Source organism: Amaranthus tricolor, chromosome 1 (assembly GCF_026212465.1).
Source record: "Amaranthus tricolor cultivar Red isolate AtriRed21 chromosome 1, ASM2621246v1, whole genome shotgun sequence".
Classification (NCBI taxonomy): Eukaryota; Viridiplantae; Streptophyta; class Magnoliopsida; order Caryophyllales; family Amaranthaceae; genus Amaranthus; species Amaranthus tricolor.
The window spans coordinates 37068844-37087173 of record NC_080047.1 but is presented as its reverse complement, the minus strand read 5'-3'; the positions used below and the strand labels follow the sequence as shown (position 1 = coordinate 37087173).

Here is an 18330-nt window from a genome sequence, read left to right as displayed (position 1 = left end):
TACATAGACTTTTATTTGTATTTTGTAAAAATAATATGACCAATTTTAGTGATATCATTGAACATGTTGATCTCATTTTCATACATATTGATCTCATTTGTAAAAATAGTAAATTGGTTGTTTTGAATTTGTTTTTTTCAAACTTAAATATGAGTAGACAATAACTTTATATAATCATATAGTATCCTTAATTCATAATATAGTAACTTTTTAAAAAAAATATAGTATTTTAAAAACTTTTACAAGAACATACTAAGTTTTTATTAAGAGCAAAGTATTTTTTAATAAATAAAACACTAAAGCAATACTTCAACAAACAACTTTATCTTAATCACCTCTTCGTTAAATATAAGTAAATTATAGTTTTGAATATTGTTTTTTCACAATTTTATATACAGAGATAGTAACTCATTGTAATCATAGTATCTTTTATTAAGAACATAATAACTATTTAAAAGAACATAGTATGTTAAAAAATTTTACAAGAACATACTAACATATTACTAAGAACATAATATCTTTTAAAAAGAAATCAATAAAGCAATAATAATATATAAATATTCAACTCTAACCAAACATCCTCATCTTAACCATCTATCATCTATAAACAAATTATAGTTATTATAGTTTTGAATTTGTTTTTTTACAAATACATATGAGGAAATAGTAACCCATTAAAATTATAGTATCCTTTACTAAGAACATAATAACTTTTTTTAAGAACATATATAGTTACCATTTTTAGATACATGACTACAAACAAAATAAGCGTAACGAGTAGGAGCCTATGTAAGATTTGAACTTACATCCCCTGTGCAAAGTAAGTACAAATACACAGTGCTCGACCAAATTGAGCTAATAGGCTTATAAATAATACTACCTCCTATTCAGCTGAATTGTCCCATTTTTTTTTGGCACTATTCACTTATCACTCTTAATTTGTATTTTACTCTTAATCTATAAGTTAAAACATAGTCATATGGGATCTTGTTTGATTCGTCTCAATACAAGGATTATTAATATCAACTTTTTATAATTTTTAATTAAGCATAATTTGAGATATTAAGAGTTAAAATGTTGCCTCGGCAAGTGTGAAAAAACAAATAGGACAATTGAGCTGAATAGGAGGGAGTAATACACACATAGTTTCTAAAAGATTTGAGTAAGGCAACCCAAATTTTTTCTATTGCACACAATGAGAGTTACTTTATGCACAAATCAAGGTACTATGACATTGAAGAGGCAAAAAATAAATTAGAACTAATTTCATTCACAATACAAAATAACACAATCTGTAGAAAGTATTTTCCCCAATTCAAAACACTCTAAATTTCAAAAATCATTTTCCCTAATTTGAAAACCCTAAATTTCGAAAATCATAGTAAAGAAATATAACGAACCTCTAAAAAATAATCTAGGTTTGAGAAAATTATTCAATTGTACGAAGTAAAATGGCTTGTAAATGGTAAAATTGAGAAAATCTAACTAATAAACAAAGAAAACTAGGGTTCCTTTCAAACCTGAAGAGCAAGAATGATGAAGATGGCACAAGAGAGGCTACAACTTCATCTGATCTTCCAAGAAATATTCTGAAAATTGAGAGGGAGGAGATTAATGCAGATTGTCAACAAATAAAAAGAAAACAGAAATGAGATATCATTAAGTGAACTTATGAATTAAGATTGAAAAAGAAAGTCAAGCAAATGGAAAAATAATGAAGAAACCCAAGAAGAGAGAAAAGAAAGAAGAAAGGCTGAATGAATGCATTTGTGACATGAATCGGTTAATTTCTTAAAAAATTAAAGAAACCAGATTAAATCACATTGAACCGCGTGCATAATAGAAGGAAATGCAATAGTGAAATCTTACTGTTCATAAATAAGATCAACGTTTTCATTTTGAGACCCCTCTCATTTGATTCTAATATATATATATATATAGAGAGGGAGTAGAGATCTAATAAGAAGGACTGTGAAAATAGGAAGGAATAGAAAACGTTGATTAATTAAGATCCAACGGTTTAAAAAAAAATTGTATTAGTAAAAGATCTAGTAACACATGTTTATACAAAAACAATTACATATCAATTAAGAAAACATCAGAATTTTTTTTTGTTCTGAACCGCGTGCAAGATGGACCATTGATTTAAGATCTGACGGATGAAATTCCTTCATATCTTTCTTATTTTTAAACCCCTTCCTGTTAGATCCTAAATCTATATATGTGTGTGTGTGGGCGTGCGCGCGCGCGTGTGTCTTATGCTTTATAATTCTTTAACAAAATCTAATTTGTTAAAAGAATTATATACTCATGAATTAAATTTTTCTGATCTCTTATGGTTTATAATTCTTTAACAAAATCTAATTTGTGAAAAGAATTATATTCATGTATTAAATTTTTTTTATGATCTCTTGTGATTTATAATTCTTTAACAAAAATTAATTTGTTAGAAGAATTATATCCACGTGTTAAATTTATATAATTTCTTATGAATTATAATTCTTTGACAAAATTTAATTTGTTAGAGGAATTATACTCATGTGTTAATTTTATATAGTTTCTTATGATTTATAATTCTTTAACAAAATTTAATTTGTTAGAAGAATTATATTAATGTGTTACCTTTATAAGGTTTATTAAGATTTATAATCATGTTTAGTTTTCCATGAATTCATAACTTTTTAACAAAATTTAATTGTTAGAAGGGGATGTATCCATACATTTAGAATGATAAAGTTGTTTTAATGAAATCCTAATTCTCTAACAAAATCTTAATTTGTTAGATGAGTTGTGGGTGAGTAATTATTTATTATCATTTATGATTCTTTAGCAAAATTTCAATTTACTAAAGAATTCATGTCAATGATTTATTTTTATGCATAAAGGAAATATATATATATATATATATATATATATATATATATATATATATATATATATATATATATATATATATATATATATATATATATATATATATATAATTGATGAGTGATAATGATGTTTTAATATAATTATTTATATTTTCTTTTTATGTTGTCTTTAATTGGGAGCTGAAATTTGTGTATGTGTGGATGCTTATATTTTGATTATTTTATTATTAAGAATGATTTGTGGTAGTATGTGTTGAATTGTAAATATTGTGAATGGAAATCATTGAATTTAAAATAAAGAAATTAAAGGAATATAAATATTTAAATAAAATAAAAAAATAAATTATTTAAAAAAATTCTGGACACTAGATGTGCCTCGCAGGCGCGCCTCGAACCTCAACATTTGAGTGCGTTTTGTTTGTCGCTTCATTTACCGATTGCATTAAAGGTCACTTAAACACTAAAATTAGTTCAAAATTGTAAAATTTGGTACCCAACATAATTGATGCCTTCCGAACGCAATGGTGAAGTTGGATTTTTTGTCTGAATTTTCAAAACTGTTCAAAAAGGCCAATAAAGTTTCTGGTTGCATTTTAAAATTAAGAAGTTATTGAGATTAATATTTAATCATTTAAAATAATGAGGTTTAGTGATGCCTTGATGGTATAAAATAAAATGAATGTAAACATGTTCTAATACGTGCTTCTTTTGTGTGTGTGTCTTTAGGACCTCGGTTCATAAGAGGTTGACATCTTGTGAAAGTGCCTTGAATTGATTTACCGTACTATTCAAGGCACACGCTTAGACCATGCTTTTGTAATTGGTTATGTGAAGTAATGTTGTGTTCATTCTATAATGTGATGTTGTTTATCACTTAAGGCTTAGACGCTAAAAATAATTTGAAAGGAGTTTTAAATTGGAAATTTGAGGATGGTTGTGTTGGTTACCCACACGGGGTTAAATTATTGGAATGGAATTATTATTGTTATCGTTCCCATGGCAGTTTTGGATCATTACGATCATCATAGGGGTATGCATACTTTACCTTTGACGACCCGAATAGGACGGACAACGTCTTAGGTCGGAGGTTGCCTTGGGACTAGCTCTCCCATGTTTATTCCTCCAAACTGTTATATTATTCTAGCGACCCGAACTGGATGGGCAACAACATGAGTCGGGAATTGGAAACTCAAATATGATAACTTAACTATTAGAGCCTTTCCATGTTAGAATGAACTCATTGCTTGTATGTAATCTATTTGATACATTGTATGAAGTCTCTAACGTGTATTGATTTGTGTTTTTTGGTACTTGCTATGAAGTTGTCATTTGACAACTAGCAGGTTAATTTACAAGTGGGGCTGGTGTGTGAGGAATCAAACGTTAGAACCTGTTAAGAGCTGACTATCATACATGAGTTTAAGTCATTTCTAGTTTATCGTTTGAACTTTACTATTTATTTTGGACTTTATCTGGTTTTGATGAGGCCCTTAGGCTCTCAAGTTGTAAACTTGAAGACTTCCGTTGATTTATTCTTATCGTTTCCTTTTGATTACTTATTTCTTTATCACTAGAACGTAATCGATCTTAGAAACGGTTTAACTAATGTCTGGCGTGTAACCCAAAATTCATATTTACATATGAATATCCGGTTCACTTTAACCTGGACTATTACATCTGAAATTCCTATTCAATTTTTATAATTGTTTGGTTCTTCTTCAACCTAAATTGCACACAATGTTTATTTTGTTCATTTGGTATATTTTTAGGGTTTTATTACGATTCTTATTCGGTTTTTTCAGGTTATGTCGAATTGCTTTACATATCATAGAAACCTACTTCATTTTCTAACAATAAACACTGACTTCGCATACAATAAACACTTACTATATGTATCATAAACACTCAATCAAGGTTGCTAGAGTCGGGATTCTATCTAGGATCGTTAAGGGGTTAAATTGAAATCGTTAAAATCGAATCGTAGGATTGTTTTGTCCCACAAATATGCATTAATGTACTTTGGATTACTGATTATCAATTATATTTATTCTTTTTTTTAGTTTAATAGTGTAAATAAAAACTTATTTGACTTCATCTTCATATATTATGTTTTGAAAAAAAATACTTTTGATAAAAGAATACTTTTGATAGTCATTTGTAAATTGCAAAGAAAACTTGAATTTCATATAATTATTTTAAATATTTATTTATTTATACATAAGTGAATGGATTATATGAAATATTTTTTGATTGAAACTATCATTATAGGATCGGATAGTTGGATCGTAAGATCGTAGAATCGTGTAAAGATCCAACCATCTAAATTTTTGAGCTAAGTAGATGGTAAGATTCTACCAACATTAAGATCCTACCTAAGATCCAGATTGATCACGTATTTTTGGATCGTAGGATCGTAGAATCGTAGAATCGTAGATCAAAATCAAGATTCTAATAACCATGCACCCAATAAACACATACTATACACACCATAAATACCAATTTGGCATACCATGAAGACCTAAAAAATGGCAAAAAGTCAAATGGGACACATCAGGTAAATATGAAAAAATATAAAGTAGAGGTAAATATCTAACTAGTTTGGGAGCAATTTAGGAGGAAGTTTTGCTTGAGCAAGTGTTATTACTTGGAAAACCATACAATATTTAAGAACATCGTAAATACAATTATTTTAAATATTAGGTTGGACTTTTTGTGAGAAGCATCTCTTAATAAAACTATCTCCCACAATACTTTAAAAATCATAGACAAATAATATGGCTTGCATGATGCGCTTAGACCCCCGTGGCGGTTCAAGCATAGACAGAATGATGCTCCATCAATAATTTGAAAACTGCGTATTCATAGTGCCTAATGCCTAGTGCTTAGTATACTAGTATCCCATCCCAAGTTGGTAGGTTCCTGGTCTGGATGGCTCCTTTAAAGTTTCACTTTTCTGACACAGCCATGTGGGTTGTGGTAGGCAGTTATGATATGGGCCAACCGTCGACCATCTTCCCTAACCTACTTTACAGCCTTTGTTTCTGCAACCTTTTCTTTTTTTTACTAGACTAGAAGCATTCCCAAGATCTAATTACTTCCCACTAAAGTAAATATTCCACTTGCCACTTTATCCCCAAAACAGTACCCATTAATCCATTATCAATCCATCTCACATCACGTCATCATTCATTTGCAAAACTAACACATAGAGTGTTCAACCTTACTTGGTAAACTAGCTGGTTGAAACAACTTATTAATATGAATAAGTTATTTTTAAGCAAGCTGTTCATTACGGATTTAAAATCAGCTGGTCAAACCAGTTAATAATATCAAACTGATCAAATTAGTCATTATAATCAGTTATAAGTCGTTTGCCAAACACTCATTTATTCGAGTTATATTTAGATAAAGTCAGATATTGCAAACTCAACGGAATAGGCCAAGCTATACAACCCTCATTTACTCAATATCACTAATTATAGTATTGATATATGATCAAATATAGAAATTTCAAAGACAAATTAGGTCTATTTACTAAACGGTAAACTAAAAGAAAAATCACTGCAGCATTCACATACCACATAGGCACACACCACTTTTAAACAGCTAGATAAAATTGCCAAATTCCCTATTGGCACATGGTTCTCAAAATGATGGCAATACTATACTGTATAATACAAGGTATATGATATAAATCCTGAGGTCTGATCCAAAAATGCAGGCTAATTCTGCTACCAAAACTGCACCTGCACGACAAGCTTTCTTCAGAAAAGCAAGCATAATTATCCAAGTCTATTCACAAGACTCACAATCATCAGCAAAGCAGTTATCTACTAAAATTCAGGGTTCATCTACACCCTTGGACTTGGATATCATTAAAACTTCATCCTAGTTACTATTTCACAACACCTAGATCTATTGGTTTGATTAACATTAGAAAATACAGATTTTTTTCGTAGTAATAAACACACATCGCTACCATTATAAGGTTAGTGATTACAATAAAACCATTTTTGACATCAAGAAGGTCATTGTGGTTACAAAACCAGTCTCATGGTTAAGGAAGACTAGTCAACTATCAGTAGAAAACCTGTGGATAAGATGGTGCCATCCCGTTGTTGTAGACATAAGCCGGGTAGCTAATAGGTGCTCCAGCGTATGGACCAGTCATAGCAGGAGGGGCTGTCTCAGGTGAGTAAGGGTAAGGAGGGCTGCTGCTTCCGTACATAGCAGGTGCAGGTCTGTCATAAGGATAAGGTGCAACCCCAGCTGGGTACTGGGGGTGTGAAACAGACCTGACAAATGCAGCTGGAGTTGATGGAAATGATGATACATATGCATTTGTGGAACGGCCCGCTTTTGCTGGAGGCATGGGACCATTGTTACAAACCCTAGTCCTCTTGTTTGCAGGTACTGGTGTAGTTTTCTTCTTGTCAGTTTTCATCTTCTCCAACTGGTCCAGCCTGTTCTTGAGGTTTTCTGAAGGAAATTCATCTTCAAGTCTGTATTCTTCAATGCATTTAAGGACTGCTCTCAGAGCAGACTGCTCTTTCCGATTAGCTAAATGCTACAGGACAGAAGCCATATTAGTCAATGCAAAGGAACGTAGTCCAGAGTCTTGCCTATGGGAAAACCTATCTGAAGGAAACAGGACAAAAAGGGATGACGGTCTTGTAGATTCCCTGTCACTTTCTCACCAATGAATGACTACAAAAGGGCTTAGCACTTGTGTATGCTTATGTTCAAGGTAGGAATCAATCAGTTAGATATACTAGGACATTGGAATCTTTTAGGATCCTGCAAGTGTTTGATACTACTTGGCCGGTCACATCATCCTATAGGAATAATAAGAAAAACCATTTGCTTGCCTAAGTGTCTTTCTCCATTTTAAGCAAAGTAAAACTTGTACTTAAAGAGTAGTTTTATCACTAAACATTTTCACAGTTTTCTACTTCTCAAACAAATGTACTTCCTATGTTTTCATAGTTTTCTGATAATCGACATGTACTTTCTATGTTTATCTAGGTCAAACAAAAGGCCACTCAGGGCTACAGAAAATTATCATTATTAGTTAAAGCAAACATTAGGGAATATTGCCATCATCAAACACCACAGCACAGCCAGCCCAAAAGGCAATGGTCTAAGCAGCTATTCCAAGTTAAAGCTTCATAAAGCGGTCATTAAAATTGCATAATAAGTCATAAGCTAACAAGGAGCTTTATCCCATCTTGTGTATTCGTCAACAATTAAGTTTGCACCTCACTCGTAAACTCAAAAGTAGCTCATTTGTCAAAGAGGCATTTTGCTTTTTCCTGCAATGCTCTGGTTTAAGTGTTTGACCCACTAATGACATGCTGTGACGGTGAATAAAAGGGTGAAAATAGAAAGGCATTTATTAACACAAATAAAACATCAATAATTTAATGTTCATTCCCTGGTTATTTCACCTTCATTAGATATATAAGCTCTTCATAAAGAATTATAATACTAATTGAAATAGAAGCGATTAGAAAGGAAGAGTCCAGTCATACTAACCACACAGCTACAAAAATGAAGGACAAAATACAAACGATAAATTAATATAATTGAGCGACTCATGCATTCAGGATGGACCCTCCAAGCAAAAGAGATTAGAGAATGACAAAAATCTAACCATTCATAATAACAAAAGCAAAATAACTAAATATCAACAGGCGGATAAGAGACGTACCGCAGCACGTCCACTATGGTTTGGGTCTTCCAAAATTGCAGTGGCAGCCTTTTTTGCATCCCTAAGGAAGGACTTCAGTAACGGAACTGGTGGAAACTTATCTACAAGACCAACTTCATAAGTAAAATGAACAGCATCAACCTGTTGACCCCTGCTAATTAACTCTTCAATCATCTCTGCAGATGATAAAAATTTGAATGAATATCAAACTACTTAATTGAGTGATAAGATACAATAAAAACAGAATAAAACAGATAGTAAGCAATATGTATTAAATCTGCAACAATCAAGAACAAAGCAATGCGCCCCATTCAGACTAAGAAAACTTCAACTCTCCACTGTATGAACTGAAAAACAGTCATGGACATGGAAGACCCAATACAATGTAATGTAATTGGAAAAGGCATATCGGATACATATGGTGGATTAACATAATTCTAATAGCTAATGAGAAGTTATGTAGTTAAACCTACAAAAAGTCATGTTTGGCAGTTAACAGGGTTCTTCACATTGAAAAAAAGCGAGTCAAAATCGAGAAACACAGAGATAAACAAGAATTAACTGACCAAATGGACAGAGTAAACCCTAGAAAAACCAAGTGTTTCCTAGATAACAAGGTTTGCGATAGAGAGAGTCAGCTTCATGAATTTCCAATGCAGCACTCTTAATGGTCCAATACTTCATGACCATGCCCTAGGTGGCATCATCTCACATATTGTATGGTGATAACATTATTTTTAAGAGCTGCTTGGATTGAGTGTAAATATTTAAGGGATAAAAAAAGTCAAACTAATAGAATGAAGATAAGTAGAGATGTAAATGAAGCAATTGAAATAATCGTGAAATAAGTAGAATGAATGTAAAATAAAATGGTGAATGAAAAAGGAGGATGATTTCCCTCATTTGAAGGAAATCTATTTCCCCACCCTCCCTGAGGTTAAATTTATACCCAAAACGAGAAAATCAATTGTTATTTTATCCATTTTTTATTATTTTCTAACCAATTCTTTCGCCTCTCTAACAATCAAGTTCCTTTAATCTTCTTTCTAACTAACTTTATTTTCTTACTTTAACTTTTATTTACTCTTATACATCTACACTCAATCCAACGCTAACAATAATTCAAAACCATCTCCAACCTTCATGAATTTCCTTAAACATGTAATGTGTCTAGGAAATATAATATGTATGAAATTGAAGTGATAAACCAAAATAGTACAAAATATTGCCCGCACCATTATTCGTCCGCTAATTGATGAGCATTTCCTAGGTGGCATCCCACATATTGAATGAAATTAAGTGATAAAACCTAATTTGAACATCAGTAACAATACGTCATAATCATCTCCAACCTAAACCTGCTGTAGAATAAATTCCACCCTAGTCCACAACCTCCACACAATTGAGCACACAACTACACATTTGATGGCATAAAAAAGTGGAATCAAGTTAAGAGACGACAAATAAATGAAGAAAAGAAAATATGAGAAAGAAAACACGTGAAAGAAGTATGCAACAATACCCAAAATAAAATTGTTGCAACCAATATGACCAATTATGAAACAATGAGTGTTGTGACTTCAAGGAAATGGAGGGGTGTCATACACAAAACAAAAGAAAGCACAAATTTATTGACAATTAGAGTCGTTGGTACAAAAACAGCATTGAAACCTAAAAAGATTAAAACCATAAGAAACTGAAATAAGCAGATTCTAATATACATAACACAAAAAGCTTGTGAGAGTGTTGCTTCTGTGAGATCAAAATGCACATAGGATTAAAAATGAAATGTCTTTAATGCTATGTGCATTTCAACAGTACACCTGCAGCAGACTTTTTTTTTTGAAGCGGCACGAGTTTATTTCTTAAAAGTTTTTCGAACGTTTCTGTTTGGTGAATAAATAACAAATATTTAAAGTATAGTTCTTTATGTAAGTAACACTCGAGTTGGAGGATAAATATCCTTGATTTGTTGAAGTCCAACACAGATGGACTCCGCATAGTAAAGGAATAAAAAAATCACATTTTAGGCTTGTTTGAAGGGCGTACAAAAACCATGCCACCATCGTTTCGTTAACCGCATTTTTTGAATTGTGATTTCAAACACGTAAGTTTTCCAATCAAAATTGGGGTAAGATCTTAAAATACTCCTATATTTGTTTAAATTCTTGGATCAGATTAGCTAAATGCGGCTCCAAAAAATACTATAATACAAAAGAACTTGTTTTGGTTCGTTCATAGATTGTGGCACTAATTGTGTGGCTTTAATATCTATCAAAATATCTAGATTTATGGGCAAGTAAGAGAAAGCTTTTTCCGTTGCTTGATTTTATGGAAAAAGGCATCCATACAATGCGAGTTTTGGGTTAGACACCCTACAAAGCACAACATTGGAGAGCAGCGTTTATGCATATGATATCAAAACATCTTTCATCATGTCTTTTCTCATAATTTTCTATTAGCATCCATTACAAGAATGAATTTTGTGAAAAAATATAATTAAAATAGACAATAATAATCTGTGTCAAGTAGCTTCGTTTAATCATAATGTTTTATGTATCATTATCATCATTGGATAACACATAAGGGTGATAGTGAAAAGAACATATACGCATTAAGAACAAACATAAATGTGAGAAGAATTGAAACAAAATAAATCAAATCAGAGAGAATTTAAGTCTTACCAGGCATGTTATCACCTAAGCCAAGAGAAACAGCAAGCTTAGGCATCTGCTTCCTCCAAGCAGAACCAACAATGAGCCTACGGTAAAGACCCACATCTTCCTTCTTTACAATCCCAAAAGTAACTAAATGCTGCAGAAAAGTATGAACATCAGGAGTCTTAACATTTTCGATACCACCACGCTCTTCCAAGCTCCTCTTCCATGTCTCCGCTATGCCCTCAGCTTTTTCCTTAACACTTGGTGTTACAAGCAAACGCTCCTTGCCAATCACTGGATCAAAGACTGCAGGAATTAGAGATTCCAACAGCAGAACACAAGCCCAGCCCAAATCATTCACTCTTTCACTTTTATCAACTCTTTTATCCACGGGAAACACCTCCGAAATCGCTTCCAACACAAATTTAGGCGGATCAACACACTCCACCAAAGCTAAAGGAATTTTAGCTCTTAGCAAATCAAGTTCTTTCTTCCTGACGGTAACAAACCTCCAAAACCCTCCATAATCCATCCAAATACAGAAACCTTTCAATTTCAATAGTAAACCTTCTCCATCATCAACCTCACCCAGTCCTTGTCCTCCCACATTTTCAATAACCTCAACTCCAGGACTCAATGCGACCTTCTTAGACTCTTCAGCTCTTCCAATTGCAATTTCAACAGAACCTTCAATTGTTACCTCCCTCTTCTTAAGAACTTCAAGAGACTGCTTGGTTTGATCATCTAAGGTTTGGATTTTGCGCTTCAAAGCCTCGGATTTCCTACGAATATCTTCCTCAAGAGTGTTGAAGTGATCTGAAAGCTCCTTCCATAAAAGAGTACAAGACGTCATCAGAGATGTCTGCTTCTGAAAATCCTCAAAGCTCGGTGGTGAGTTCGACTGAGTCGCCTCGCCCGGGTCGGGTATAGAACCCATGCCTGCTTTTTCTCTCTCCTCACTGTTACTCTCTCTCTAGAAAAGGGAAACCCTAGAAATGGAAAAAGAGGAAAGGGGGATGGGGGAAGGGAAAGCGGGAGAGGGGAATGAGAATTAAATAGAGGGATAAACAGATAAAAGGAAAACCGGGGTTTTGGTGCTTAAAAAGCAAACAAGGGTGGTGGAGAGAGAAAAAAGAAAGGCAATATGGCATGACATCATGTACGGAATCGCATTTCTAAAGCTAATGGTGTTTTTGGTCTTTTCATTTGTTATTTTTTAGATTATTTATCCTTGGGCTAATATGCGCCCGTTGCTCATCACTATTCACTCTCAATTTCCTTTCAAAAAGAGGTGTTAGTAGGTTCGAGCGGGTAGCAGATCAGACATGCAAATAAAAATTTGTTTGCAGGCTCGATTTAAAATTTGCCCATTATTACATACCTTATTTTTGCTGCTATTCGCCCTCTTTTATATCGGATGCGGCCTACGAATAAATGGGCAAGACGGATATAAAAAATTTGAAATTTCATAATTACCGATTGTATCCTTGTTTTTTAGAACTTTAACGCCGTTTTTATCCATCATAACAATATTGTTTTCAAAAAAAACGGACGTCGTAATTATCCTTAGGCGGTAACTCTTTCGAAAATCCGGTCGAAACAAGTACTTATTTGCATATTTTCCGACACGTAGACCGAAAAAGATATTTAATGTCGTTTTTACCCATCATAACGATATTTTTTCGAAAAACAGCTGTCGCAATTATCCTTTTGGGATAACACTTTCGAAAATTCAGCCAAAACAAATACTTATTTTTGAAAGAGTTACCCATAAGGGTAATCGCAACGGCCCTGATTCAAAGTATTTTAGTTTTATCATATAGTAGTATTTTTAATACTTTGAATCAGGTTGTCTGATAACTTTCGAAAATCCTCATTCTTATTATAATAGAAAGCAATGAACAAGATATATTTGAGTAAGTTTTAAGATTGATTGATACTTCATTCATCCACAAAAGGGGTTTTTATAGCAAAAACTATTTTACTGTTCATGTACTATAATCCATCACTGTTCAAGGATTATATACTTAAGTTACTGTTCATATGCTTATCCTTTTACTGTTCATTCATATATTTGTTCATCAGTTTATAATATATCATATTATAACACTCCCCCTTGAAAAGATATTTATTGAACCTCATATTTCTGCCTCATTAAAACCTTGCCAAGAAAACCCAATGGGATAAAAACTTAAAGGAAGGAAAAAGAGTACATATTATGTAGGTTTTTCAAGATATTGGTGTATTTCCTAATTTAAAAAGATAGTCAGTTTGAGATTTTTGCTTTGCTTGGATCGGATAAATATCTTGCATCAGCAAATCCAACTAAAATAAGACTTTCATTTCTTGGATAAAACAACCCTAAGTCAGTTGTTCCACGTGTATAACGAATTAAATGTTTCACTCTATTCCAATGTCTTCTTGTAGGTTGAGTGTTGTATCTTGCTAGCAAATTTACCGAGAATACAATATTTGGTCTTGTGTTGGTAGCTAGATACATTATTGCTCCAATTGCACTCAAGTAAGGTACCTCAGGACCAAGCACTTCTTCACCTTCTTCTCGAGGACAAAAGAGATCTTCGTTAATCTTTAAAGATCGAACTATCATGGGTGAATCCAATGGGTGTGCTTTGTCCATGTAGAATAACATTTATATTTTCTCAGAATAACTTGATTGGTGAACAAGTATTCCATCCTTTAGATGTTCAATTTGTAAACCAAGAAAAAATTTAGTTCTTCCGAGATCTTTCATCTCGAATCCCTTCATCATACAATTTGCGGCTTCTTCAATTTCATTGGGAGTTCCTATGATGTTTAAGTCATCAACATATACCGCAATAATGACAAACCCATTTTTTGTTTGATTGATGAAGACACATGGACGAATTTGATCATTTTTATAAACTTTGTTCAAAAGGTATTCACTTAAACGAATATACCACGTCCTTCCAGATTGGTTTAGTCCGTAAAGTGATTTATTCAATTTTATAGAATGAAGATTTTGAGGTTTTGACTTGATATGATGTCACTACATCCATTAGACGCATTTGCAATCCTTTACATGCAGATAAGCCAATAAGGAACCTCAAAGTCGTAGCATTAACTACAGGAAAATATGTTTCCTCATAGTCTATTCCCGGCCTTTGAGAAAAATCTTGAGAGACAAGTCTTGCCTTGTATCTTATAACTTTATTTTTCTCATTTCGTTTTCTTACGGATTCCCATTTATGTCCAATAGGTTTTATTCCTTTAGGAATTTCTATTACGGAACTAAAAACTTTTCGTTTCATGAGGAATTAATTCTACGTGAAAGGCTTCTTTCCATTTAGGTCAATGACTCCTTTGTGGATATTCATCAATTGACATTGGTTCAGTTTCATTAAGATCAACCATGATTTTCGTTGGCAATTGAATATGCAAATATGTCATTGACATTAGTTTCAATCATGTTCCACCTTTTTCTAGTGTGAACATAATTCATTGATATTTCATGATTATCAATATTTGTATTATCATCCTCCCCCTTAGATGTAGCAACTGAATCTTTATGAATGTTGGGAGGATTGATTATATTTTCAATAGTTTGAATTTGATCCACCTTATTTTCCGTTGAATTTTCATTCTTTTTAGATTTTCTTGGTTTTAAATCCTTGGCACCAAGGGGTCTACCACGCTTTTTGTGTATGTTAGAATTTTCACTTTGTGAATTCTTTGTTGGTAAATCAATCCTTGCGGGAGCATTGGCAGATGGTATATGTGATTTTTTTTTACCCCTTTTTTGTTTGTAAATGCATGTGGCAATTGATTTGCAATACTCTGAAGATGTAAAATTCTCTGTACTTCTTAGTTCACACAGATTTGATCTTTGATCAAGATAAGCTAAGTTTTTAGCATCCTATGATATTTCTTTCCAATTTGGGCATGCTTTATCTTCCCCTAAGGTTGGGAATTTTAATTCGTCAAACTAACAATAATCGACAAATCTAGCTGTAAATAAATCGCCAGTCAAAGGTTTTCAAAATTCGTATGATGGATGGTGACTTGTATCCAACATAGATACCCAATCTTCTCTGGGGGCCCATCTTAGGTCATCATGGTGGAGCTATTAGTACATAAACCACACAACCAAATATTTGTAGGTATGTGATACTTGGTTCTGTTTCAACCACTAATTGTAATAGGGATAATTCATGATTTTCATTGGGTTTTAATTTTAATAAGGTCGTGACATGTAGTATAGCATGTCCCTAACAAGAAGATGGAAGTCTTGATTTCATAAGCAATGGTCGAGCTATTAATTGCAATTGTTTTATGAATGCTTCTGCTCGACCATTTTGCATGTTAACATGGGCTACCGGATGCTCCACATCTATCCCAATTGATACACAATGACACAATAATAATTGAATTATTGGGATGTAAATTCTCCAACATTATCAAGTATGATTATCTTAATAGGATGATTTGGTAATTGAGCCCTTAGTCATGTGATTTGTGCAAGAAGTTTTTCAAATACAACATTTCTTGTTGCCAGTAGACTAACATGTGACCATCGTGTTAAAGCATCAATTAATACCAGATATCTGAATGGTCCACATGATGGATGAATTGGCCCACAAATATCTCTTTGAATTCTTTCAAGGAATGCCAGATTTCTCCTTCTACTTTAGTTTTGAAAGGTCAGATGATCAATTTCCCAAGTGAACAAGCTTCACGGTGAAGCTCATTTGATTGTGGAATCCGTATATTTTTCAATGGATGTCCATTTGAGCATCTAATGATTTTGGACATCATACATGTTCCAGGATGATCGAATTTAATATGCCATAAATTAGACACTTCCTTATTGTCTATCCTTTTGGATGAACAATAAGTTTGAATTAGACTGATATAAGTATAATATAGTCTTGAAGAAAACAAAATTATCTCAAGAATTTGAAACTTTCTAGGCTAAGCTCATATGCTCTGAGATATATGTATTCTTCGTTAATTTTGTTTGTGGTCTCCATATGATAGTCATTTTGACGCAAATCTCTAAAACCCAACAGGTTTCTTTGACTTTTTCTTAAATATAATCAGTCATGTAGGATGATCTTTGTTCGTTTCAGAAAAGTTACACAAGTCGTTCCTGAGCCTTCTATCATGTTGGCAGTACCAGCAATGGTGTGAAGGTTTGCCTTCATTGGCTTTAATTGTAACACCCCGTAATTTATCGGGTTTAGAAATAAGTAGAATATAATAAAATAAAGTATAACAAAGTAAAATAAATAAGTAATATTAAATTATACTATTTTATATAGTTAATTATAAGAAATAAAGTAAGTTTAATTTTAAAGGTAACAAGTTTTATCGCGTACGATGTTATCGCGTAATGTTTCTTTGCGGTTTTAACAAAAGTATAATAATTACTTAATTAATTAAAAAAAATTATAATGGAAGGGAGGTAGAGGGGCTGCCGGTTTTGGAGGGTATGGGAGGAGTCTTGTAACTCCTCTCATAATGGTGTAATTAGGATTAATTAGGTTGGTCCTTAATTTTTCTATTAATCCAAAACATCATTTGTATTCCTCACATTTCAAAACCTCAAGTGAACAAAGAAAAAAAAACAGAAAAATTCTTTCTCTTCCTTGTGCCTTGCTTTCGGCATTCACAAACAAAAAAAAAATTGTTCTCTTGTTTTTGTCATTCAACCTTTTGATCAAAGGGGTAAGTTTAATAGAATTGCTAATTGTAGATTTTATATACAAGGTTTTCTAAGATGAATTATATTTTATGTATGATGATATCCTATGACTTTGAGGAGGATTGAGTATATTTTTATGTAATTTTCTTTAACAATCCTTTAATAAACCTTAATCTTGTTAAAAGGATTAAGTTATGTTCTTGATTTATATTCTTTAACAAAGTTTAAATTTGTTATAAGAATTGAGTTTTGTTGATATTCAAATAAATTTCTTTATGGTTTAAATTTCTCTAACTAAACTTCAGTTTGTTAGTAGAAATTAAGTTGGTATGGATTAAGTTATGTAGTCATCCAAGGGTTTAATAATCCTTTAGCAAAATTTGATTTGTTAGAAGGATTGTGTTATATTTATATATATATGTGTCTTAATTTTTTTTAAAAGGGTGATTTGGTTTTATAATTCTCTACAAAATTTAATTTGTTAAGAGAATTAAGTATTTAATTTAGTTATCATAATTTATGAAATTTCAAGTCTCTTGAAGGATTTTGTGGATGTGTTCTTGCTAGAATTATTTTGGTCATGAGATTTAATAGAAAAGGGGGTGATGATGTATATATAAAATAAAAAATAATGATGAATAAAAAAATATATGTATATGTATTCGGGTAGCAGCTGATCTGCCTCGCTAAAGGTGTCGAACCGGAAACGTTAGTTGTTTTTCGTTGTTTAGAGGAGGCGGGTCTAGTACAAATCCTGGGTTTAGAGGAGACGCGAAGCCTGCTAAGCCATTACTGGACCGAGATGGCAATGAAAGGAAGTATTTCTGTAGAAGATGCAAGAGAAATCACCCGGGAAAAGATTGTGATGGGAATTTGATCGAGTGTAACTTTTGCCACAAAAGAGGACATAGGGAGTTTGAATGCTACATAAAGAAAGGGGCTAGAAATCAACAGCCGGGTGGACCACATCGGCAACAGAATTTAAACAACGCCAGCAGTCAAGTCAGTCAGCAGTACGGGAATGAAAATCGTGGTAATGCTGGTCAGAGGTTCCAGCGACCTTTTAATGGGGGACAAGGCCGGGTAGATGGAAACCGGGCTGAAGGGTCAGAAATGCATCGTGGGGGCAATCACGTGGGAGGAATTAATGCACAAATGGCTAGTGGAAGGGTATCTGCGGTCAGTGCAATAGAAGCTGACCAGGTGACGAATGTGGTTACAGGTACGTTCGCCATTCATTCTATAGCTGTGAATGTATTATTTGATTCGAGAGCTACATGTTCATTTCTTGCAAAGAGTAAAGTAGAAGAATTGAATTTAGGAACTTTTGAACAAGTTTCTTATACGGTGGTTGTTCCATCGGGAAAATTGTACAGTTGTGATAGACTGTATAAGGATGTACCC

The 18330-nt window shown here is 32.8% G+C and overlaps 1 protein-coding gene across 1 annotated transcript; it reads right to left on the bottom strand.

Moving 5' to 3' along the window:
• Positions 1–6687: 6687 nt before the first annotated feature.
• Positions 6688–12418, bottom strand: LOC130820292 (FRIGIDA-like protein 4a). Its single transcript, XM_057685617.1, has 3 exons — positions 11268–12418; positions 8584–8759; positions 6688–7440 (listed from the first exon to the last, which is right to left on the bottom strand). The coding sequence occupies exons 1-3, from the start codon at positions 12178–12180 to the stop codon at positions 6952–6954; spliced, it is 1578 nt and encodes a 525-aa protein (XP_057541600.1). The 5' UTR covers positions 12181–12418; the 3' UTR covers positions 6688–6951.
• Positions 12419–18330: the final 5912 nt, after the last annotated feature.